General features: G+C 44.5%; 1 protein-coding gene across 3 annotated transcripts in view; it reads right to left on the bottom strand.

The window, feature by feature from the left end:
• hectd2 (HECT domain containing 2) overlaps nt 1-26,819 on the bottom strand; it is a 174,889-nt gene that overhangs the window by 114,206 nt on the left and 33,864 nt on the right. For 2 of the 3 annotated variants that reach the window (XM_072479036.1, XM_072479032.1), the window contains exons 3-6: nt 17,740-17,878; nt 13,971-14,073; nt 10,446-10,535; nt 9,419-9,483 (exon numbers count right to left, since the gene is read on the bottom strand). In XM_072479036.1, the coding sequence (XP_072335137.1) occupies nt 9,419-9,483; nt 10,446-10,535; nt 13,971-14,073; nt 17,740-17,878 (397 nt within the window). The remainder of the gene's footprint in view (nt 1-9,418; nt 9,484-10,445; nt 10,536-13,970; nt 14,074-17,739; nt 17,879-26,819) is intronic. The other variant, XM_072479033.1, reaches the window with a different exon arrangement.

Raw genomic sequence — 26,819 nt, 5'->3', positions numbered from 1 at the left:
TACCCAGTACAAAATCCAATATGGCCTCGCCTCTCGTTGGCCTATCTCCATACTGTGTCAGGAAACCCTCCTGCACATATTGGACAAAAACGGACCCATCTAACGTGCTCGAACTATAGCGTTTCCAGTCAATATTTGGAAAGTTAAAGTCCCCCATAACAACTACCCTGTTGCTTTCGCTCCTCTCCAGAATCATCTTTGCAAACCTTTCCTCTACATCTCTGGAACTTTTCAGAGACCTATAGAAAACCCCTAACAGGGTGACCTCTCCTTTCCTGTTTCTAACCTCAGCCCATACTACCTCAGTCGACGAGTCCTCATCAAATGTCCTTTCTGCCACCGTAATACTGTCCTTGACTAACAATGCCACCCCTCCCCCTCTTTTACCCCTTCCCTGAGCTTCCTGAAATATCTAAACACCGGCACCTGCAACAACCATTCCTGTCCCTGCTCTATCCATGTCTCTGAAATGGCCACAACATCGAAGTCCCAGGTACCAACCCATGCCGCAAGTTCACCCACCTTATTCCGGATGCTCCTGGCATTGAAGAAGGCACACTTTAAACCACCTTCCTGCCTGCCGGTACACTCCTGCAACTTTGAAACCGTACTCATGACCTCACTACTCTCAACCTCCTGTATACTGGAGCTGCAATTCAGGTTCCCAAGCCCCTGCTGAACTAGTTTAAACCCTCCCGAAGAGCATTAGCATATTTCCCCCCCAGGATACCCCTCTGGTCCAGGTGTAGACCATCCCGTTTGTAGAGGTCCCACCGACCCCAATTATCCAGAAATCTGAAATCCTCCCTCCTGCACCATCCCTGTAGCCACGTGTTCAACTCCTCTCTTTCCCTATTCCTCGTCTCGCTATCACGTGGCACGGGTAACAACCCAGAGATAATAACTCTGTTTGTCCCAGATATAAGGTTCCACCCTAGCTCCCTGAATTCCTGCCTTACATCCCTATCCCTTTTCCTACCTATGTCGTTGGTACCTATGTGGACCACGACTTGGGGCTGCTCCCCCTCCCCCTTAAGGATCCCGAAAACATGAGGCTGCCTCAACCCGCTCCCAAGCCGCCGCCCCCACGCCCGCACCCCCCCCCCCCGCACCCCCCCCACACACTCCCTCCCCCCCTCTCCACCACCACCACCCACTTCCTTATCATAGCTATGTTAGCCGCCCAATAAATAGTTGCTGAAATTCGGCAGTGCAAGCCCCCCTTCCCCCCGGTTCCGCTCGAGCATCACCCTCTTCACTCGTGGGGACCTGCCCGCCCATACAAAGCCCAAAATGATCTTTCTTACCCTCTTAAAAAAGGAACGTGGAATGAAAATGGGGAGACACTGGAACATGAATAAGAACCTCGGGAGGACCGTCATTTTAACTGTCTGTACTCTCCCAGCTAACGACAGTGTGAGTACATCCCACCTCCGGAACTCCCCTCGCATTTGATCTACCAGCCGGGACAGGTTCAGCTTGTGCAGTCGACCCCAATCCCGAGCCACATGTATTGTCCCCAACTAACCGGAACGGCAGGTCCCTCAGCCGGTCCCCTTGGCCCCTCTCCTGAACTACAAACATTTCACTTTTTGTCATATTCAATTTGTACCCTGAAAACCAGCTGAATACCCCCAGGGTCACCATGATTCCGGCCATCCCCGCCATCGGGTCCGAAACATACAAGAGCAGGTCATCTGCATACAATGAAACTCTATGCTCAACACCCCACCCCCCGAACCAGCCCCTTCCAACCCTCTGAAGCCCTCAGAGCAATTGCCAGCAGCTCTATAGCTAGCGCAAACAGCAGTGGGGAGAGGGGGCACCCCCGTCTCATCCCGCGTTGCAGTCTAAAATAGTCGGAAGTCGTCCTATTTGTCCTCACACTCGCCTCCGGGGCCTGATATAGCAGCCTGACCCAGTCGATGAAACCCACCCCAAATCCAAACCGTCCCAGCACCTCCCATAAGTACTCCCACTCTACCCGGTCAAACGCCTTCTCTGCGTTCATTGCCACCACTACCTCCACCTCCTTTCCCTCCGGGGGCATCATGATCACATTGAGCAATCGTCTTATATTCGCCACCAGTTGCCTACCTTTAACAAACCCTGTTTGATCCTCCCTAATAACACTCGGCACACAATCCTCAATCCTAGTGGTCAAAAGCTTTGCCAGCAGTTTAGCATCCACGTTAAGAAGGGAGATCGGCCTATAAGACCCACACGACTCCGGGTTCTTGTCCCGTTTTAGAATCAAGCAGATGGTAGCCTGCAACATCATCTGGGGCAGCACCCCGCTGTCCCTTGCCTCATTAAAAACCTTGACCAGCAGGGGCCCCAATATCCCGGAGAACGTTTTACAAAATTCTACCGGGTACCCATCCGGCCCCGGGGCTTTACCTGACTGTAAGCCACCAAATATCTCCTCAGCTCTGATCGGGGCGCCCAGCCCTTCTACTAGCTCCCTACCCATTTTTGAGAATATCAGGCCATCTAAGAAGCGTCTCATCCCCTCCGGCCCAGCGGGGGGCTCAGAGCTATAGAGTCTGCTATAAACGTCCTTGAAAGCCCTGTTCACACCCGCCGCATCCCTTACCAAGTTACCGCCTCCATCCACCACTTTACCTATTGCCCTACTGCCTCCCTCTTTCAGAGCTGCTGAGCCAGCATCCTGCTGGCTTTCTCCCCATGTTCATATATCGCACCCCTCGCCTTTCTGAGCTGCTCCACTGCCTTACCCGTGGACACCAGCCCAAACTCCGCCTGCAGCCTCCTCCGTTCCCTCAAGAGCTCTGCACTCGGGGTCCCCGCATATCTCCTGTCAATCTGCAGGATCTCCTCTAACAGTCGGTCCGTTCCTGCCCTGTCCGTCTTGTCTCTGTGAGCCCGGATTGAAATCAGCTCCCCTCTCACCACTTCCTTGAGCGCCTCCCACACCACCGCTGCTGAGACTTCCCCCGTATCGTTGACCTGCAGGTAGTTTTGTATACACTTCCTCACACTCTCGCACACCCCTTTGTCCGCCAGCAGTCCCACATCAAGCCTCCACTGCGGGCGCTGAAAGCTCTCTTCACTCACCTGTAGCTCGACCCAATGCGGGGCATGGTCGGAAATGGTGATTGCCGAATACTGCGCATCCACCACCCCTGTCAGTAGATCCCTACTCAGTATTAAAAATTCGATCCGGGAGTAGACCGGATGGTCTATGGACGTGCGAGAAAAAGGAGAACTCCTTCCCTGTCGGCCTGCCAAACCTCCACGGGTCCATGAACTCACTCAGCTCTTTTCCCATTGCTAACACTCTGCCTGTTTTTGAGCACGACCGGTCCAGGCCTGGATCAATAACTGTATTGAAGTCCCGTCCCATAACCAGCTTGTAGGAAGCCAGGTCGGGTATCTTCCCCAGCACCCTCTTTATGAAATCCACATCATCCCAGTTTGGCGCATATATGTTGACCAGGACCACCTTCCTCCCTTCCAGCTTACCGCTAACCATAACGTAGAGACCTTCCCCAGTCCGAAACAATACTCCCCACCTCAAACTGCACCCGTTTGTTCACCAGAATCGAAACTCCCCTGGTCTTAGTATCTAGCCATGAGAGGAATACCTAACTAACCCAGCTCTTCCTCAACCTAATCTGGTCCGCTACCTTCAGGTGCGTCTGCTGCAACATTATCACGTCCGCCTTTAGAGCCCCAAGATGCGCCAACACCTTTGCCCTCTTCACCGGCCCATTTAGCCCTCTAACGTTCCTCGTGACCAGCCTAGTTGGGGGGCACCGCACCCCCCCCCTTGCCGGTCAGCAATCCCCTTTCCTGGGCCTGCCCCCGGCCTCTGCCCCGCGCCTCTGTGGCCCCGCCTCCTGGCAGCACCTATCCCTGACCTCTTCTCCGCTTCTAAAATCAAATCCCTCCCTCGTCAGCCGAACAGCGCCCCCCCCCCCTCCAGCAACAACACTCTGTAACCTAACCCCATCCCTAATCTGATTGTATACCCCACCCCCCCCCCCCCCCCCCCACTGTGCTCCCGCAGACTAGCTCACCCAGCTAGCCTGGTGGCCCACGGCACCAGCGCCAGCAGGTCTCCCACCTATTGTTGCCTACCTACCCTCCCCCCGCCCATCGAAACCATCGCCCTCATCAACAGAGCCCCGACAACTGCCCACTTTAAGAAACAGGCGCCAACCAGAGTCAGTGTAAAGAAAAACAAAGCCAAACTCTCGCTATAATACGGATCAAAGTAATACTACTCAAAATAATACAAAGTCAAAAATCCCCACCACCATCCCCCTCACAACACAGAAAACCCACCGAAATTGAATATTTTTAAAAAACTACTTTCCCCTTCTTAAACAAAACAGTTATTGAAGAGAAAAAAAATGAAAGAACGAACGAATTAATCAGTGCAAACAGCATTTAAAACGAACAGGAAAAACAGTTTCTCAAACTTAGAGCAGAATGTTCTCAAGTTGGCACCAGTCCTTTCCTCCTGGCGAACTCCATAGCATCCTCGGGCGACTCAAAGTAATGATGTTGGTCCTCATGCGTAACCCAAAGTCGCACCGGATACAACAGTCCGAACTTCACCTGCTTCTTGATCAGGATCGACTTGACTTGATTAAAGCCTGCCCTCCTCTTGGCCACCTCCACGCTTAAATCTTGGTACACCTGCAAAATGCTGTTGTCCCACTTACAGCTCTGCGTGCACTTGGCCCGCTGGAGAACGCGCTCCTTATCCAGGTACCTGTGGAACCTGACCACACGATCTCCCTGTCGCGGCTTCCTCTGTACGCCCGATCCACTTCCAACAGTCGGGGAAAAGCCCCATCTCCCAGCAGATTCTCGAACATGTTCGCCACAAACTTCCTGGCATCCGCCCCCTCCGGGAGGCCAACAATCCTATCTCTGGTCTTTGGCTGTTGAATAACTACAGTCACCAGGTTTGTAAATTTAAACTCAATTAATTTTTATTAATAACAATAACTTCAATTAAATATGCAGAAAATACAACTAGTTAACTATTATATAATTCCTAACCCCCACCCCCTGTAACTCACCCCACCCTCTGCACACACACACACAAGACAGACAAACACAGAGGTGAAAGAGGGGTGTAAAATAATGATGAAAATAAAAGTATAAGAGTCTTTGTTTCAGATGGATGTCTTCCGTACAACTTTCTTCAACCTAGGCCTTCAGTTGGGAGGTTTTTGTTTCAGTCTATAATCGTTTTCACTGTAGATTCATCCAGGTCTCAAAAACATCTCTGCACATTCAGAAAACAGCAGATAGGCAGTATTTCTGGGGTCAGGGCAAATGAGAGAGAGAGCAAGAGAGAGAGAGAGAGAGAAGCTTCTATACTCAAGTGTCCAGGAACCGACCGTCATTCCTGCATCGTCTGAAAACCATCACACTCGGGTAATGTCCAATCACCACCTGTTGCCAGGAGAATACGGCCTTTGGCCTTCATTTACCACCAGCCTGCCAACTGAACCGAATCCCTCCAATCTCTCAGGTGTCAAAAAGTCTGTGTTCTGCTGTTCAAAAGTTATATCTCCATAGCACAGTTTGCAACTTTTGAGTTCCTCGCTTCTTTTCCTCGCCATAAAGGTATATGTCCGTTAAACAGCCATGGATTAAAATGATAACAAAAAAACCAAAACAAATGAGAAATAAGGGAATCAACAGGAAGGGCCCTTGCAGTATGAAATTTAACGATGCATTCACTGACCATGACCATTCTTTATGAGGTTATTACATTTCTTCTTGTACAGCATCCGGGTTCTTGGAACAACACTGCTTACATTGAAAGTGATGGCTATCTTCTTCTATGTCTTCTCAGTGAATGTCTTGAGGGCCTCCTGGATCTTTGTGGGCAAAGAACTTTCCTTCCCCTATCCATCTCCTGCACCAAGGCCTCCAGTGCTGTATCTGGGACCTTGGAGGCCACTCTCTGCCCTGCTGCACCATCTTCACTCTTCTTCCGCCTCAATCTTCCCCTAGCTGCTGCCAGTACCTGCTGCAGCCAGAATGCATTTCCTTCTTAAGAGTATTGACTGGCTGAAAGTAGTGCAGGCTAGACTTAAATGATGCTCATCTCATATACTTGGGCTGACCGCTGAGACATGCAGCCACTCAAGCAGTTTGTTGCATGTTACCATCATTTAGGGGTAGCAGGTAATGTGAAATTTATGTGCTGCTTTATCCGCAACAAATGAGGGTTGGTTAACCGTGTATCACAATCCCTGTGCCCATTTTCGGACCTTATCTAATGTTTCCCCCTTTGAGTTTTTAAACTGGCAGCAGGGCATACACGGAGCAGGATATCAGCGGGTATGGGCATAAACCCTTAATCTGATAGCTGCCACAGCATCGATAAAAAAAATCACGCGGGGATAATTTTACTGTCCAGCGCCACTTCCAGTGACTTAACTCATTCCCTGGAGCAGGAAGCGCTCTGACCACTACCAATGCAGCCCGAGCAGCATTCTTCACAAAAATCAAAGTTATCACTCCAATGCAGCAATTGCCGTGCAATCCTTACCTGGGGACGTCTGGGGAGGGTGTTTCCCCAGCGCACTATTGGGTGAGCCACAGTTATAAGACGTCCCAGAGCTCAGAGGCTATGGGCAATTATCTCACGATCATAAGAACTAGGAGCAGGAGTAGGCCATCAAGCCCCTCGAGCCTGCTCCGCCATTCAATGAGATCATGGCTGATCTTTTTTGGACTCAGCTCCACTTTCCGGCCTGAACACCATAACCCTTAATCCCTTTATTCTTCAAAAAACTATCTATCTTTATCTTAAAAACATTTAATGAAGGAGCCTCAACTGCTTCACTGGGCAAGGAATTCCATAGATTCACAACCCTTTGGGTGAACAAGTTCCTCCTAAGCTCAGTCCTATAATGTTAACCGTGTTCCTTGGTCACATTGCTGTTTGTGGGAGTTTGCTGTGTACCAATTGGCTGCTGTGTTCCCTACATCACAATAGCGATTATACTTCAAAAAATACTTTGGCCGCAAAGCGCTTTGAGACGTCCAGTGGCTTTGAAAAGTACTGTATAAATGCAAGTCCTTCTTTTTTTGATGAGAGAAGAATGAGAAATTGTGTGGCGTAATTGGGGAAGAGAGTAAATGAAATGGGACATAGAAAAAAATGGTCATATTTAATAAACAGTTGAAACTGAATAAGTCAAAACTTATGCTGTTCGCCAATAGTTTCAAAGTGCTTTGCATGTCCGCCGATAGTGAAAATTTCAGTGAACAGAAATTCAGAACTTGTAGGGTTTTTTTCAAAATCCTTATTAAATTTTTTTACAATGTCTTGAGTTACAGAAGACCAACATTTTGTTGTTAAAATGGATAAATTATAATTTTATGGTGTGGTGGAAGACATAATTGACTGGGATTATACCAAAATGCTATGATGCAATAGAAAGCTGTCAAGAGGGTTGGAAGATTTTAAGAATGTTGATCCACGAAATGGTCCGATCTTGTGGAGCTGCTGAGTGTCGATTACTGGGTGCAATGTGATTTGTCCTGATTATCGGACTGAAATTATTATTGTGCAAATTATTATAGTGCATGGCCAAGTGAGCAAGGCCTGAGTGAGCCAAGAAACCATACAAAGCAAACATTTTTCAGTCTTTCAAGGTATCCATTCATTTGTGAAGGTTCATGCTCTGCAGTTTATGACCTCCTCTACTCTTGGGCGTGCCTTGGGGAATGATTTCAATATTTGCTTGCCTACCCTTTTACATCAAAACCACCATGAGATTCATTACCTAGTCCATAGAGCATGTCTGATTAAACTTGTCATGTGAGAGTACCTTTAAGAAATGAGTGTTTAAGAAATGTACCTTTAAGAAATGGGTGTTTATCAGTGATGTGGAGCTGGGCTGTCTGTCAGCTTTTTACTTTCATTTTAGGCTGTTTGCTGCAGGGTGTGTTTTAGTTTTGTTTTCAGACCTGGATAGCTGCAGTCACAGCCAGAAGTTGTATGAGTCTCTCTCTCTCTGTAATCTAAAGAATGTAAATCGCTCCTTTGGTTGTTTAAAACTAATAACTGCTCTCAGTGGTGACTTTAACCTGATGTGCTTCGGTTTAAAGGTTTTTTTTCAATCTTATGGATGTTAAAAGGACAGCTTAAGAATTATTCAATGTTGTATTCTTTGGGGATTATATTTGAATTGATGGTTGCTAAGATGGTCACTGTATGTTTTATAAAGGTTAACTTGCGTTCATAGAATAAACATTGTTTTGCTTAAAAAAATACTTTTCCATTTCTGCTGTACCACACCTGTAGAGTGGGCCGTGTGCTCCCCATACCACAATCTATTAAAAATTGTGGGTCAGGTGAACTCCACGATACACTTTGGGGTTCTCTAAACCGTGGCCCATAACAAACTTCTTCAGAAATTAATCATATTTCTCAGATTTGGCCCATGCAACATCTCCACAAATAAAAAAACTTACCATCAGGTCATAATTATTGAGGCATTGGTGTTCGCAAACCACCATGCACAACTGAAACAACTCTTTTATGATGGTGACGCAAATATACTTTGTCATCTACACAAGGGTGAATGACCTCCATGGCAATTATAATCCACAGTAAATTATTTAATTATCTGGCTGGCACACGGATTGCGCACGGATTAACAACAATCAATAGAAAGTTAAGTGTTTTCTCTGTCCAGAAATACTATTTATTTCAGCGAACCACTTACATAAATGCAATTGGTAGCTGTGTAAATGACTCTCATTAAGAAATCAGCATTAGTTCCCCGCATCCACCTTTGACAAACATCATGCAAGAATAATAGGTGGGATTTCAGACTGGAGACATCTCAGTGCCAACATTTCTCATTGCAGGTAAGATTGGGCAAAGACCCCATATTACCATGTTCTGCCTCAAATCCTGCCCCATACCTATATTGTGCCATACTCCCAAGAATCTTGTAGCCCATAATCTTACCGTTTATTATACTTCTGCATCATATCCAAAAACGGTAACATTATTTGACATCATGTTCACAAAACATTTTAATAAATGATAGTAGTAATGAATATAAATATCCTTCATTGGTAGTTAGGGGTTTATCTTTTCTTATTCTTTTGGCTGGAAACTCCTACTGTTTGGTAATTGCCGACTAGGTATTCTCTTCCCCCACTGAAAACAGTGAGAACATAGAGGGGAGTGTGTAAAATGGAATTTTTCCTGCTCTTGCATGCTGTCACCAAATCGCTGGAACAATGTTAAATTATAAGCTTGCTTTTCCCTATACATAGCAAATCCGAATAGAATCCACCATCCATGCAAATCCCTTACACTTTTCAGATGACTGAACAAATCGATAGACTGAATAAAGAAACAATTATTCGCTTTATTTAGAAAAACACAGCTGAGACTTACCCTTTCCATTCCCTCAGCAGACTGTTAATAATACCTTTTAATACAGTTTTCTGGATGTCCTGGGGCTGAAAAATAACAATTGCAACTGATTGTTATAGACATTCGATCAATTTTATTATTAATAATAATAATAATAATAATTGTAAAAGAACAAGTCAATGTATTCTTCTCTTTGCATTTTATTAATCAATACTCATAACGTGCAGTATTCACTGCAAACATATCCTAATTGTTTAGCAAAGGAATGTATATGCACAAATTTTATGAAGTACTACCAGATCTCCCTTGACAATATGTATGGTAGATTTAAGGATATGCTGTTTCCTCTGGATAGGAGCACTATATTATACAATCCACATTATTATTCTGCTCCTGAAGTGTGTAATTTGGTGTATTATCTTAACTAACTGAATCCTTGAAGCGAAGACCGTTTGCAATTATTTCAGGGTATTCAATGGGGCAAGCAACACATTTGAAATGTTTCAGAACTTAATTTTACTCTAGGTTAATATTATGCAATATTGCAAATATTTATGGATTGTTTCAAACTTACTTTTATATGTATATGTAAGCACATATATATATGTAACAATTACTGTTTTGGCTGGCTGGCAAGTAAGATGAGTCAATTTTAAACATGCACCAGACTCAACCGATGGCTGTAAGTATTACAACGCTGTCAATGTATTTTATGATGTGGAGATGCCGGCGTTGGACTGGGGTGAGCACAGTACGAAGTCTTACAACACCAGGTTAAAGTCCAACAGGTTTGTTTCGATGTCACTAGCTTTCGGAGCGCTGCTCCTTCCTCAGGTGAAGGCTCCTTCCTTCACCTGAGGAAGGAGCAGCGCTCCAAAAGCTAGTGACATCGAAACAAACCTGTTGGACTTTAACCCGGTGTTGTAAGACTTCGTAATGTATTTTATAAAGAGGCATTCTCCAAGTTATTTTCCATGGAGGGTACACAATAAAACTGAGATTTTTAACTTTTTTATATTTGATGAGGATGTTGAAAAAATACACTCACTGTGTTCAGTAAGGTTTCATAGACACAATTTGTGAATTCAACATTAACACCTGGATCATCTATGGTGTTCAAAGGTGCACTGGCATCCTGCTAAGAATTAGTGGAATATAAAATAAAATATAATGTCATAGTTTATACAAAAATAAATAAAGCATTAACACAGTGAAAACACGATCGACATTTCGCTGAATGTTAGGGTTTTACAAGCCCTCCCACCAGCGGGATTTTTTTGGACCTGCCAAAATCAATGGACATTTGAACGGTTCTTCATGTTTTCCCACCCTACCCCTGTTGGGACAGGGCTGGAAAATTCCACCCTTCATTTGCTTTACATGGCAAAGCAACACTCGTATCACAAATCTGGGCAGCACGGTGGTGCAGTGGTTAGCACAGCTGCCTCACGGCACCGAGGTCCCAGGTTCGATCCCGGCTCTGGGTCACTCTCCGTGTGGAGTTTGCACATTCTCCCCGTTTTTGCGTGGGTTTTGCCCCCACAACACAAAGGTGTGCAAGGTAGGTGGATTGAACATGCTAAACTGCCCCTTAAGTGGAAAAAAAATGAATTGGTTACTCTATATTTATGTTAAAAAAAAAATCACAAATCCAAACCAAATAAACCCTTGAAAAGTGTGTTTCAAAAATTTAGAACATGCAACGCTTATGCCACTTTCTCACTGCTATTGGGTGGGATTTTCCAGCCGATCCCGCTGGCGGGATCTTCCGGTTCCTGAGGCGGCGGCAACCCCCCTGCTGAAGAGTCCCCCGTGGCGGAGGGTGCGAACAAGAAGTTCCTGTTGAAAGAAACCCCTGATGACAACGGCAGGACAGGAAGATCCCACAATGGTGGGCCACCTCTGCTACATGCCGCAGTGGTACGGAAAATCCCACCCATTGTTCAACGTAGGAGCAAAACAGCATCAAACATGTGTAAACACCATCTTGTTGCCTGCTTTTGTAGCAGCCACACAGTATCGTCATTTTCAAAGGACTGTAAATCTGGTTCTTTTTTAGATGTACAATATCTGTTTGAAGTCGGCGGCAAATATATTTTGATTAAAACTTGAACAATTGAATGTCCAAATTGAAAGGCACCTTAGGCTAGATTTCTCCTCTGGGGTTAGGAAACAGAGGTCGGGATTGTTTCAGTGTCCCGAGCCAGTCATTCGTTCTGGTTCTCACAGGGGGTCTCCCCAACCTGGCATGGTGACAGGTTCGCCATCCAAATAAGGATGTCAGGAAACCCTTGAAACTGGAGGGCCAAAGGCCTTCCAGCTTGAGAGGGGCTATAATAGAAGTGGATGAGAGAGAGGGTGCTTAAAGATGAAAGCACCCCTTTATCCAACATTTTAAATCTTCAATCAAAAAATGGAATTTGCAGCCAGGTGACCACCATGTCTACAGCCTGACCCTGGGTACCCGCCTCCAGACAGTTAAACTGCACACCAACACCGCCTGAAACCAGGAGGCCACCTGGAAAATTGCCCTGAATTAGTCTCAATGAGCTTGATTGTCTACCTAACGTGTGAAGTGAGGTAGCCCTGCCGGACCTGATCCCACTTCTGCAAATTTCGACAGGGATCCAATGGGGATCCCCTGGCTGGGCCTTGGAACATTTCCAGATGCCATTGCTCCTTGTGGAACTATTGACAATGGAGGGCTGCAGCTCTAGGGGGATCGGGGGCTGGATTTCTAACCAATAAGGGATGGGGGAGGACATCTATTGTGGGAACTAAATCCTGACCATGGGATTTCTGACTTGAATACCATGTGGGACCTTGCCAACAGCCTTTTAAAAATACACAGACTACACCAAATGCACTATCCTCAGGATCAGGACACCAAACTAGCTGGAGAGCAGCAGTATCATATCTGTGCTGAAGGTGAGATGAGACTCTCCCAGGAAGTTAGTGAGGATACCTCTAGTCTGCAATTGTCATCTGCGCCCACAGACTGCGGGATGTCTTTAATATACGAGGCTGCTCAGTCAATAACAGAGATTTTCCTTTCTCAGTTCCAATTATCAGCAAAAAATAGGGAGTGCTGCCACCCGGGCACACCACAGCCTCAACCCCAAGCCCACCTCTGAGAATGCCACATAATCCTCAGAGGATGCACCCAAGTTCACCTGCACCCTCCACCAGTGGAGACACACTCACTTTGATAGATCCAAGTTCTAGATTAGACTCAGGCTCACAATATGGTGGGCACATCACTGACACTGGTCCACAGCTGGTGGAGGCAGTGACAACGGAGGTGTTTGACACTCGGATAACTGCTGGGGAACAAGCCCCTGCTGAACCCCAAACAGATGGGCCTCAGGACTCATCATCAAAAACCGCAAAAAAACCTGTTGGGAGATGCGGAGACAGGCATGGAACACCATGCTGGTGGCCATGAGCAGACTGGAGAATCCGTACACATTCTGTCTGCTGAAACGGCTCTGGCATGTGGGCACTTGGCTGCCTTTGTGGAAAGGATGGCAGTCTCCTTGAAGGCACAGGTCCAGCACAATATACAGTGGCTGTCAGATATGGACTCAGACCTGCAAACCATTGCTTTAGGTATTGGTGCAGTACCGCAGTGGCAAGGCGAGAGGTGCTAGGGCACCTCAAATTCCCTCCAGGTGCCCCTTCTCCTCACAGTCAGGGAAGTGCCATTAGGCACTCACAGGGAGGAGGAGTATCAGCCAGACACATCAGGGCTTCATCCCAGGACAAACATCAGGGTGCCCTATCTCTCAATCTTCCCTCTACCAGTGACCCCATCACCTCCAACAAGTCGGGGCAAGAAAGGTTCACCCCTGCCTAGGCCTCAGGACATCAGAGGATGCCCGCCAAAGTCCTCATGGTCAACAGGACATGGCAGTTAACAGGCTGCATAAAAAAAGTTTTGGGCCTTCCGCTCTATTCACCAACCCCTTTGTCATCCGAACCCCCACTTATGTTCAAGAAAAGTCTACCTTCTCTGTTTTGCTGGATTTTCACATATTCAGCAAATCCAAGATTAATGCTGTTTAAAATGCTAGTTTAAAAAATAGTCCTTTTGGAATGAATCAGGTTACATTTAGAAGCACGCTGTAAAAAGACAGTAATATGTTCCACGGGCAATAATTGGATCCAATTTATTACCAGGAAATGGAGTCATAATTAGACATGATTAGAAAATAAGTAAATAATCCTTTTAGGAAACAGTTTATTGTGATTTACATCACCATTGGATCGCTACATTTTATGCAGACAAAACATTAACAGTATTCTGAATGTGCCTCACTTAGAAACAGGTACCAAACAACTCCAAAATAATCTCAAAAGCCAGATCACCTGTTATGTGCATTTAGAAGCAGTGGGTATAAATCCTCGCCTGAAATTATTATTGGAGCAGACAATGGGCTGGATTCTTCTGCCCCGCCTGCCCGGAGAATCCCGCCCGAGGTCAATGGACTTTTCCATTGTCCGCGTCTCACCCGTGGCGATCTTGCGGTGGGCGAGGCAGAAGAATCCAGCCCATTGTCTGTAGTCTGCATACCTTGAAAGCTGCATTAATTTCCAGAAATGAATCAAATGTTGTGGAATAAAAATCATGAACCACTTTCCAGTCTCCTGAAATCTTGGCCTTTTCTACATCTTCTCTGTAATCAGAAAATAAACATATAACTTGTTAACCAAACTCATACGGTTGAGTACATTTAAACATCTGCATTACTGAATGCTGTACTTCTTAATTATGAAACATTTGGTCCAGAATTAGATCATATAAAAGTCTATCTTGACTTTCTGAGCAAATGAATCTTGTTACGTTCGGATAGACTGAATACCAGTAACATATAATGCTTATCTGCAAAGTTCATGACTTCTGAACAGTAAAATTACCCACCTTGCAGGTTATTTAGAGCTCTTTCAGGTGATAGCAATCATCAGGATTTGGATTCGTTCTGAGTTTTAACTGATTTTTTTCCTTGCCTTGATGACCTCGAGACAATTTCGCTAATAACTTGTGAATCTCAGATCTCACCATCTAAAATGGCCCATGAACCATACAGTAGTTCAGTTTAATTTCTGACCTACAGATTTGGGCTTCCTGCTGAGATGCCTGGCTCACAAGTTCAACTTACATTTGGATGTGGAAGACTCGAGAGAGAGAGAGAGAGAGAGAGAGAGAGAGAGAGAGAAAGAGAAAGAGAGAGAGACAGAGAACACAAGTATCTTTGATCCACATTCCCCTGGGAGTGGTGTAGACGGTGGTGGTGCCTGGCTGATCCCCAAACCTGCGGAGGGCTTTGATCCCCAACACTGGGTATCTTTTTGTAGGATGAAAGGGAGTTTGGAGTGTGGGGCAATGTTCCTGCTCTTCCTGGCCCATAAGCTGTGCTGTAAAGGCACTTACCTTCTCCCAGAGCTGTTCTCGCCTCCCTTCAGATGTCGGGTTTACCTGAGGGTTGTGAAACCTGGGAGGTCACTGCAAATCAGGTTATAGCAGAGGCTACTAGCCTCATTAGAAAAACTAAACTGCCAACTGATTGCGTGAGCTGGAGCTGGTTTGGGATCAGTTGCAGCTTTTTGGATATGAAAATACATCTTTCCTTAAAGCATACAGTATCCTAGGGTAAGGAATGGACTGATGTGATCAATGAAAGTCCACCGTGGAACAGCTGGATCCTTGACAGCCCGTATTTCAAATAGCGTGCTCAAAATCCTTAGAAGGTTTTGTGACCCACATGCAAACTCGAGCAAGAGACAATAATATAGAAATCCTCAATGTAGAATGATTTCTTTGCCCCATGCCTACCATATCTTTAACTTGTTAGATTTGCATTTGAAGCAGCGGTGGCATAGTGATATTATTTGGAATAGCAATCCAGATACCCAGAGTAATGCACTGGGAATCCGGGTTCGAATCCCACCACAGCAGGAGGAATGTGAATTCAATGACAAAATCTGGAATTAAAGCTTAATGGTGAAACCATTGTCGATTGTCACAATAAAAACATGTGGTTCATTTAATGTCCATTACTGGTCTAGTAAGGAGTCCTTACTGGACTCAAGACCCACAGCAATGTGGCCAACTCTTAATTGCCCTCTGAAATAGCTTAGCATGCAGTTGCATGACACTGCAAAAAGTCGCAGATGGATGAACCATCCGCTTCAACCTAGGCACTGGAAATAACAATGGTAAACTCATTCCTGTCCACCTTACTAACATTTGAGGGCTTGTGCCAAAAATGACAGAGCTGTCTCACAGACTGCACAAGCAATGACTCTTGCCAAATATCACCCTTGACATTCAATGGATTTACCATCACTGCATCCTCCACTATTAACATCCTTGGGTTTACCATTGACCAGAAACTCAACTGGACCAGCCATGTAAATACTGTGGCTACAAGAACAGGTCAGAGGCTAAGAATCCGGTTCAGAGTGACTCACCTCCCGACTTCTCAAAGCCTGTCCAACATCTACAAGGCACAAGTCAAGAATGTGGTGGAATACTATCCAATTGTCTGGATGAGGTTTGACAAAGAGTCATCCAGGCTCAAAACTTTAGCTCCCTTCTCTCTCCACAGATGCTGTCAGACTTGCTGCGATTGTCCAGCATTTTCTGTTTTGTTGTCTGGATGAGTGCAGCTTTAACAAGTCTCAAGAAGCTGGACACCACCCGGAACAAACCAGCCAGCTTGATTGACAGCCCGTCCACAAACATTCACTCCCTCCACCACGGAGTACAGTAATAACAGTGTGTACCATCTGTAAGATGTACTGTAGGAACTCACAAAAGCTCCTCGGACAGTGCCTTCCACTACCATCTCGAAGGACAAGGGCAGCAGACACATGGATTCACCATCACCTGGAAGTTGCCCTCCAAGCCATTCACCATCCTGACTTGGAATCCTGTAAAAGTATATCACTGTTCCTTCACTGTTACTCGGTAAAAGTTCTGGGAATCCCTCCCTAACAGTGCTGTGGGTGTACCTACATCACATGGACTGTGCAGTAGACAGCTCACTACCACCTTATCGAGGGCAATTCGGGATGGGTAATAAATGCTGGCCCGACCAGTGATGGCCATGTCTCTTGAATGAATTAAAAAGTAAATTGGATTTATATATTTAGAGATTTCCAGCAAAGCTGCCCCTTTCCAAATGAAGGTACCTTTATCAATGTTAAATAAATCAGTTGCAATTCTCAAGGCAGGGTAGAAAGCTTCATTCTGATCCAAATGCCAAATCAAAAAAAGGACTTGGCTACACTGCCTGCTTCTTTAGTACAAGAACTTTGCATCTGGTTGTTAAAGAGAGGCAAGAAATGCTTTCTGAAAAAATCCTGATCAAACAATCACTGACTGCGGCTTAGTTACTTTCCCCAACAAGCTTGGTGACATATCAAACATACTCTGGATGCTCAAATATCTTGCTGTTTTAAGTTGCTCAGTATGAATAATGATGCAAGATTAGTTTTAGAGCACAGAGATTGTATGCAGTTAGATCTCAATCACCCTCAACTCATAAAGCTTGCTAAAAACTGAAGCAACAGGATGTGGAAACTGAATAAAGCTGGGAGAACATCTTTGAAACATACGTTGTAAAATAGAATGAGCAGGGGGTCACAAAGTTTAATCTTAACATAAATTCTATGATTCTATGATAACGGATACATTTGATCCATGGGGTGGCATAGCAGACCCGCGGGCGCTGAGAGACACCCCCCCCCTCCCCAGCTCCCCATGACTGATGGCTGCCCACCCAAACCGAGGCTGCCCCTATGGGGCTCCACGCCCCTGGCACCCAACTCCAACCGTGCACTGGGGCAGAAACCCCAGTGCCCTCGGGATCATTGCCTCGGAGCGAAAATGGCGACACACCTCCTCTGATCCCCGCAGCAGCCATTCTGCCAGCTTCACATTTTTCAAAAGGTGTACTAATTGGCACCCACGTGACCACTTACTGGGGAGGTGGTTAGATCACGGGAGGCTGTTAGATAGGGGTCCTTCCCATTAATTGGCCTTAAGCGGTGAGGATTCATGCCACGGATCCGCATGCCACGGATTCTGCTTTCGGCAACGGAACGGGCCAGCTAGATCGCAAACGGATCAGTGCCTGGCGCAGTTCTCGATTTTGGCCTCACCCGCGATCTAACGCAGCTGTAAAATCATGCCCAATATCTATGATTGTACCTCCATTTACATATGTTCCTTTTTTTTGCTTAAGCTTCTGATCACTATTTTTGATATTATGGTGAACACCCTGATAAGTAAATTTTTAACAGCAAAGAGCACAATACAGTCAATTCTAAATACTTACTGAAATTCCTTCACTGTTTTCGTACGAATGGGAAGTACAGGTTCAGGTGGGAGTGGGGCTTTCATTTCAGGGGGCAAAGTCTCTATTGAGATGCGTTGTTTCTGACGTACATCTGCATTAATAGGTGGCAGCTCTCGCACTGTAAGGAGAGGAGTGGAAAGAATGTCATGTCACTGTAACTTTACAGTGTAATAATTTGTCTTCAATAATATTTGATAATGTGCCCAAATTCTTTACAACTGTGTAATTTGGACAGAAATCATTTTTTGTCTAATAATTCAACGTAGAGGTATAATGAACACTTTTTAAAAAGCAATTAACTGCACCCTTTCATAACCGTAACGAGCCATTAGGTTCCTTTAGTAGTCTCACTATTTCTGTTATTTTTCCCAGGTCCCAGGCCCAACCACCTTAAACGGGTTGACAGGAATTATTGGCCAACACTATTGTCATCAGTTACTTTGGAGTTGAAAAAAAGCACAACCTGAAGTTTACCATTTCTTCCTTCATGAGAAACATCCAGCCTCAGTTAAATTTCTTTAAGGATGTCATGATTGTGATGGCCTACATCTGCATCCCATCACTCCATGTTTTAACGTGTCGAAGCTTTTTTAGTGGCTGAATGGTAGTGTTCTACATTTGTAAAATCTTCAGTCATTCGGACAGGGAGATTATTATTGATATTAACTTCTTATTAATATTAACTTCAACACATGCTCAGATTGGTGAACCATTGTCCCATTGTAATGTAATTGGCAATTCAATGAAAAATTATATGCTGCCAAATTATATGCTGCCAGATTAATATGTAGAACAAAACATACACATGGAGCATGTACTACAATAGCAGATAAGAAAATGTACTGATGAATCCCAAATATAATATCTGTACTGATGAAAGGTCATTGACCCAAAATGTTAACCCCGTTTCTTTCTCCATGATTGGCATCTACCTTGCTGAGTATTTTCCAGAATTTTCCTTTTTTAACTGAACAACCTCGGAGTCGGGCAAAGGTTCAAGTACAACATGCTCAATTTTGCTTGAAAATGTCAATATGCAAGAACTGGATCAGAAACCTCTACTGATGTCCACACAAAGTGTAGCAGACATGTATAAAAAATGGCCTTTCCCTCTGGTGGGATCTTCCAGTTCTGCCGAAGGTGAACCCGTCCTCCCCTCCCCCACCCCCTCCAGCAGGTTCCCTGGAGGCCAATGCCAATGCAAATTGCAATCGACTTCAGCGGGACCAAAAGATGTCGCCACTGGTCAGTGGAGAGCCGCCGCCAGACAATCCGCCACGGGGAGGCGGGGGGTTTGCGAAAATGCCCGTCTATGAGCTTCGAAACGACCCAAAATGCCCATTATGCCCAAAATACAATGGAATTAGATATTCAACATTTAGTACTCAAATCCAACACGAAATGTGATAGCTACTACATGAAAATTATTGAAATACAGTGCAAATTAAGGAAAGAAATGCTGTAAAATAAGACCATTGCTTGAGAGACATGAATAAATCTGTCTTGAAACTCGGGTTTACATCAATCAGCTGATAAGGAGATATTCTGGCAGAATGTTTCAATAGGCAACAAACGGTACATAGGCAATGGCGAACATTCAAAGAATGCATGGGTGAATTACTGCAATTATTCATTCCTGAATGGTGCAAAAGCAGGAAAGGTGGCCAAACCATGGCTCTGAAGGGAAATTAGAGACCGACTTAGCTCGAAGGAAGAGGCATACAAATTGGCCAGGAGAAACAACAGACCTGAGGATTGGAAGTTGTTTAGAATTCAGCAAAGGAGGACCAAAGGATTGTCTAAGATGGGGGAAATAGAATATGAGAATAAGCTGGTGGGGAATATAAAACTGACTGTAAATGTTTCTATGTGGGAGAGGGAGAAACTGAAGAAATTCAGTATTCGGAGAGAAATCGTGGTGGGGAAATTGATGAGATTGAAGACTGATAAATCCCTGGGCCTCACAATGTACATCCCAGAATACTTAAGGAAGTGGCCCTAAAAATAGTGGATGCATTGGTGATCGTCTTCCAAGATTCTATTGACTCTGGAACAATTCTTCCAGTTTGAAGGGTAGCGAACGAAACTCCACTATTTAAAAAGAGAGGATGGGAGAAAACAGGGACTTATAGACCAGTCAACCTGACAGCAGCAGTGGGAAAATTCTAGAGTCCACTATCAAAGAATTTATAGCAGTGCACTCGGAAAATAGTGGCAGGATCTGACAGAGTCAGCATGGATTTATGAAAGGGAAATCATGCTCGACACATCTACTGGAATTATTTGAGGATGTAACTAGTAGAGTTGATGTGGTGGAGCTAGTGGATGTGATTTATTTGGACCTTCTGAAGACTTTCGACAAAGTTCCACACAAGAGATTAGCACATAAAATTAAAGCGCCTGGGATTGGTGGTACAGATTTGAGATGGATAGAAAACTGGTTGGCAAACAGGAAACAAAAGAGTAGGAATAAATGTTTTTTTTTTCAAATGGCAGGCAGTGACTAGTGGGGTACCGCAGAGAATAGTGCTGGGACCCCGGCTATTCACAATATATATTTGTGATTTGGATGAGGGAACTAAATGTACCATCTCCAAATTTTCCGATGACATAAAGATGGGTTGGAGGGTGAGCTGTGAGTAGGATGCAGAGATGCTTCAGTGTGATTTGGAAAAGCTAAGTGCTTGGCAGATGTAATATGCAGTATAATGTGGATAAATGTGAGGTTATCCACTTTGGTAGTGTTGAGTTCACAGAAGCAGCCACACAGGAAGCGTTGGGAACGAAGGGTTTATTCACAGAAGTATGAGAAGACTATGTGAGCAGGTCCCAGCAGGGACTACCCCGCCCGACTCACACTCGGGCCGGGTTTAAATACTGGTTTCCTCTCCCATTGAAGAGGGGGGCTCCGTCCCTCGGCCGGGAAGCTCGTACTCAACGAGACTCACGGGGAGCCTAATCGGGTGTCCCCGAGTGTCCAGTGGGGGTTACAACAGGTAGCAAAAACAGGAAAGCAGATTATATGAAACGCTATAAATTATGAGAGGGGTAAAAGCAATTTACTGTGGGTGCTGGAATCTGAAACAAAAGAGAAAATGCTGGAAAATCTCAGCAGGTCTGGCAGTATCTGCAGGGAGAGAAAAGAGCTAACGTTTTGAGTCCAGGTGACCCTTTGTCCAAGCCGAGAGCAAAATTACGAGAGGGGAATGTACAACGAGACCTAGGTGTCCTCGTACATCAGTCGCAAAAGGTAAGCATGCAGGTACAGCAAGTGATAAAGAAAGCAAAATAGGTGTTGACCTTCAGAGTGAGAGGATTAGAGTACAGGAGCAGGGATGCCTCGCTGCAATTGTACAGGGCTTCAGTGAGGCTACGCCTGGAATAATGTGTAAAGTTTTGATCTTGTTATCCATTTCTGCTGGAAGGTTGTGCAGAGAAGGTTTACCATATTGATTCCTGGGATGGTGGGACTGACACATGAGGAGAGATTGAGTCGTTTAGGATTATGTTCACTGGGGTTCAAAAGAATGTGGGGGGGGGCAATCTCATAAAAACCTATAAAATTCTAAGGGGGCCGGTTTAGCTCAGTTGACTGAACAGCTGGTCTGTGATGAAGAGCGAGGCCGACAGCGCAGGTTCAATTCCGGTGCCAGCTAATGGTGTTCAAGAAGGGCCACCTCACTCGAGGTGTGGTGATCCCTCGGTTAAATCACCACCAGCCAGCTCTCCCTGTCAAAGGGGAAAGCAGCTTGTAGTCATCTGGGACTATGGCGACTTTATCTTTACTTTCTGACAGGTTAGATGCAGGCAGGATGTCCCGATGGTGGGGGAGTGCAGAACCAGAGGTCACATTCTGAGGATACATTTAGGATAGAGATGAGGAGAAATATCTTCACCCAGAGAGTGGTGAACCTGTTGAATTTGCTACCACAGAAAGCAGTTGAGGCCAAAACATTGTATGTTTTCAAGAAGGAGTTAGATATAGTTCTTTGTGGCGAAAGGGATCAAAATATGGGGGTGGGGGGGTGGGGGGTAGACAGGCAGGAACAGGTTGTTGAGTTAATGTTCAGCCATGAACATAACGAATGGCGGACCAGGCTTGAAGGGCCGAATGGCCTACTCCTGCTCCTATTTTCTATGTTTCGATTGTTATGGGCCAGGGTTTAGAGAACCCCAAAGTGTATCATGGAGTTCCCCTGACCCACAACTTTTAATAGATTGAGGTATGGGGAGCAAACGGCCCACTCTACAGATGTGGTCCAGCAGAAATGGAAAAGTAATTTTTAAAGCAAAACAATGTTTATTCTATGAACTCAAGTTAACCTTTATAAAACATACAGTGAACAAACATTTTAATAACCATTAATTGAAATACAACCCCCGAAGACTACAACATTAAGTAATCCTTTAAGCTTTCCTTTTAACATCCATACAAAAGAAACATCTATTACCAGAGGCACATTAGGTTTAAATTCACTACTGAGAACATTTATAATTCTGAATTCACCAAATGATCAAGGGATAGTCTTTTGATGGCAGAGAGAACAACAGTACACCTGCTTGGTCTGGCTTCAACTCCAACACTGAAAATAAAACTAAAACACACCCTGCAGCAAATAGCCCAAAACAAAAGTAAAAAGCTGATAGACAGCCCATCTCCATCCACTCTCTGAAATCATTGCAGTAGTAAACACCCATTTCTTAAAGGTATTCTCACTACAGATATCTATATACACACCCATTTATAAACACCCATTTCTTAAAGGTACTCTCACATGACACCTCCCCCGAGAAAAAACATAAGCCTCCTTCTTCCTCTTGACAAGTGTTTTGTTTTTCTTAGTAAACCACGGTTCCCTTGCTCGACCACTTCCTCCCTGCCTGACAGGTACATACTTATCAAGGACACGTAGTAGCTGTTCCTTGAACAAGCTCCACATTTCCATTGTGCCCATCCCCTGCAGTTTTCCTCTCCATCCGATGCATCCTAAGTCTTGCCTCATCGCATCATAATTGCCTTTCCCCCAGATATAACTCTTGCCCTGCAGTATATACCTATCCCTTTCCATCACTAAAGTAAACATCATCGAATTGTGGTCACTATCACCAAAGTGCTCACCTACCTCCAAATCTAACACCTGTCCTGGTTCATTACCCAGTACCAAATCCTATACGGCCTCGCCTCTCGTTGGCCTATCTACATACTGTGTCAGGAAACCCTCCTGCACACATTGGACAAAAACGGACCCATCTAAAGTACTCAAACTATAGCGTTTCCAGTCAATATTTGGAAAGTTAAAGTCCTCCATGACAAGTACCCTGTTGCTTTCACTCCTATGCAGAATCATCTTTGCAATCCTTTCCTCTACATCTCTGGAACTTTTCGGAGGCCTATAGAAAACCCCTAACAAGGTGACCTCTCCTTTCCGGTTTCTAACCTCAGCCCATACTACCTCAGTAGACGAGTCCTCATCAAACGTCCTTTCTGCCACCGTAATACTGTCCTTGACTAACAATGCCACCCCTCCCCCTCTTTTACCACCTTCCCTGAGCTTACTGAAATATCTAAACCCCGGCACCTGCAACAACCATTCCTGTCTCTGCTCTATCCATGTCTCCGAAATGGCCACAACATCGAAGTCCCAGGTACCAACCCATGCCGCAAGTTCACCCACCTTATTCCAGATGCTCCTGGCATTGAAGAAGACAAACTTTAAACCACCTTCCTGCCTGCCGGTAAACTCCTGCAACTTTGAAACTACTCATGATCTCACTACTCTCAACCTCCTGTATACTGGAGCTACAATTCAGGTTCCCAAGCCCCTGCTGAACTAGTTTAAACCCTCCCGAAGAGCATTAGCAAATTTCCCCCCCAGGATATTGGTACCCCTCTGGTCCAGGTGTAGACCATCCTGTTTGTAGAGGTCCCACCGACCCCAGAATGAGCCCCAATTATCCAGAAATATGAAACCCTCCCTCTTGCACCATCCCTGTAGCCACGTGTTCAACTCCTCTCTTTCTCTATTCCTCGTTTCGCTATCACGTGGCACGGGTGACAGTCTCTTTGAACAAGAAGGTCTCTGCACGATCCGTCCATTTCTCTATGCCTCGGCATTTCTCTTTAAAGTCAGATACTGTAGTTCAATCTGCTCACAGAGTTCCTTGTGATTCTCCAACACAGGAGCATTGTTTATCACAGCTTTTATGCCGTCAAATGCCTTTTGGAAACCGCTGTCCACTGAAATGTTTGACGTTTATTCAGTAAGTCTATCAGTGGAGCAACAATGCTACAAAACGTTTTCACAAATGTTTGATCAAATCCACTCATGCCAAGAAATCGCATTATTTCCCTTTGTCTTGAGGGTATCAGAAACTCCTCAATAACTGTTGGTTTCACATCATGTGTGACCATTCGACCCTATCCAATTGTATGGCCAAGGAAAGTGACTTGGGCTTTTCCAAATTCACTTTTGGCTAGGTTTATCACCAAACCCGCCTCCTGAAGTCGATCGAATAACTCCCTCAGATGTTTCAAATGTTCCTTCCATGTCTGGCTGAAAATTACCAGATCATCGATGTCTACCGCACAATTGGGTAATCCTGAAACAACTTTGTTAATTAACTGTTGAAATGTGGCTGTGGCGTTTTTCATGCCAAATGGCATAACTTTGAATTGGTATATACCATCTGGAGTCACAAAAGCGGAAATCTCCTTCGCCCTTTCGGATAAAGGTACCTGCCAGTAACCTTTAAGTAAATCCAGTTTAGAAATAAAAGCTGATTGTCCCACTTTCTCAATGCAATCCTCCAAACGTGGGACAAGAGTCCGTTCTTGCAACTACATTAACCTTTCTATAGTCCACACACAACCGTTGGGTACTGTCTGGTTTAGGTACCATCACTATGGGTAAGCTCCATTGGCTGCAACCCACTTAAATTATGCCATTTTTAAGCATACTCTCAATCTCTTTGTTAACCTGTGCCAATTTTAAAGGTTAAAGTCTGTATGGATGTTGTTTGATTGGAACAGCATTTCCCACATCTACATCATGTACAGCCATTTTAGTACTTCCCGATTTATCTCTACAAACTTGCCCATTTGATATCAATAACTCTTCAGGTCAGTTCGTTTTTCCTCTGGAAGGTAACTCAACAATTTATCCCAATTGTTAAGAACATCCTCGTTTTCCAATTTAATTTGAGGTATGTCAAATTCACAGTCATCTGGATTTGGTTTGTCACTTTGATATGGAATCATCAAACCCTCCTTTTTCTCTCCTTCCCTTTCAAAGTACCTTTTAAGCATATTCACATGACACACTCGGTGATTCTTCCTCCTATCTGGTGCTTTTAACCACATAATTCACCCCACTTAATTTCCTTTCAATCTGATAAAGTCCACAAAACTTTGCTTTTAAAGCTTCACCTCCCACTGGTAACAATACTAAAACTTTATCTCCACTGGCAAAACTACAAACTTTGGATTTCTTGTCCGCTACCCGTTTCATCACATTTTGTGCAACTTTCAAATGTTGTCTAGCCAATTCACCTGCTCTATTTAATCGTCCCCTAAAATTTAACACTTAATCCAATAATGTAATTTAAGACTGCTCAATCACCAATTTCTCCTTATTCAAATTAAGTGGTCCTCTTACCTCATGACCAAAAATTAGTTCAAAAGGACTAAATTTGGTTAACTCATTAGGTGCATCCCTAATTGCAAACAGTACGAATGGAATTCCTTTATCCCAATCCTCTGGATAATCTTAACAATAAGCCCTCAACATTGTCTTTAATGTCTGGTGCCACCTTCCTAACACTCCCTGCGATTCTGGATGGTACGCAGTTGATTTAAATTGTTGCATCCCTAAGCTATCCATAACTTCTTTGAATAACCTTGAGATAGAATTTGATCCTTGATCCGATTATATTTCTGTGGGTAGTCCATATCTAGAAAGGAATTTAAGTAACTCCTCCACAATCTTTTTAGCTGTAATGCTATGTACTGGAATGGCCTCTGGAAACCTAGTAGACACATTCATTATCGTCAAAAGATTTTGATTCCCACTTTTCGTTTCAGGAAGCGGTCCTACACAATCATTAGGACCCGTGTAAAAGGTTCCTCAATTGCTGGAATGGGTATTAAGGGCGCTGGTTTTATCACTGCTTGAGGTTTCCCTATCACTTGACATGTGTTGTTAACTAATGGGTTAAGAAACATTGCAATTAGTTGTCCCATTTATGTTAAGTATCCATTAATTGACACTGATATGTAAAGGGGCTTCAGGTGGCCTCTGTCAGGTGATGTATAGTTAGAGTTTTGTGCAAAGGCTGTTGGAATGAAATAAATGTGTGTTTGTGAAAAAGGAACAGAACTTTAGACTCTTCATATCACAGCAACTCAAACGTATAACATGTGTGACATGATTGACAAAATTTAACTACATCTTTATGTAGTCCAGGCCAATAAAAATGTTTCTGGATTTTAGCTCGAGTTTTCCGGATTCCCAAATGACCTCCCACTGGTACCTCATGTGCAACTCGCAACACCACCTTTCTATACCCTACCGGCAATACTACTTGATGAACTTCTGCCCATTTTTCATCTGCCTGCATATGTACAGGTCTCCATTTTCTCATCAAGACATCACTTTTACGGTAATAACACTCTGGTATACACTCAGATTCCTCTTCCGTATATGTTTTCTGATACATCCGTTTTTTTCCTATATCTTTCTCTTGTAACTCCGCCAATTTTCCTCAACTAAAAATATCTGCCTCATCCTCCACCTGTTCTTGTTCTTTTCCAACCACCTGATCAAAAATCATTTCTGATAATTGCACTTCAACTTCATCTTCACTCTTTGATTTCTCCTCTTGTCTTAACCTGTGACTTTGCGACCTTGTTACTACACAATCCGGAAAAGTCCCAGGATATTCGTCCTTCAACACTTCATTGGTCTGATTTTCCACTGGCTAATCAACCACAGTAGGCATCACTCCCACCTGCGATCCAGCTATATCATTACCCACGATAAACTGTATTCCTGGACAAGATA

This window comes from Scyliorhinus torazame, chromosome 16, assembly GCF_047496885.1.
Source record: "Scyliorhinus torazame isolate Kashiwa2021f chromosome 16, sScyTor2.1, whole genome shotgun sequence".
In the NCBI taxonomy this organism is placed as follows: Eukaryota; Metazoa; Chordata; class Chondrichthyes; order Carcharhiniformes; family Scyliorhinidae; genus Scyliorhinus; species Scyliorhinus torazame.
This window is presented reverse-complemented; position numbering and strand designations above follow the sequence as displayed.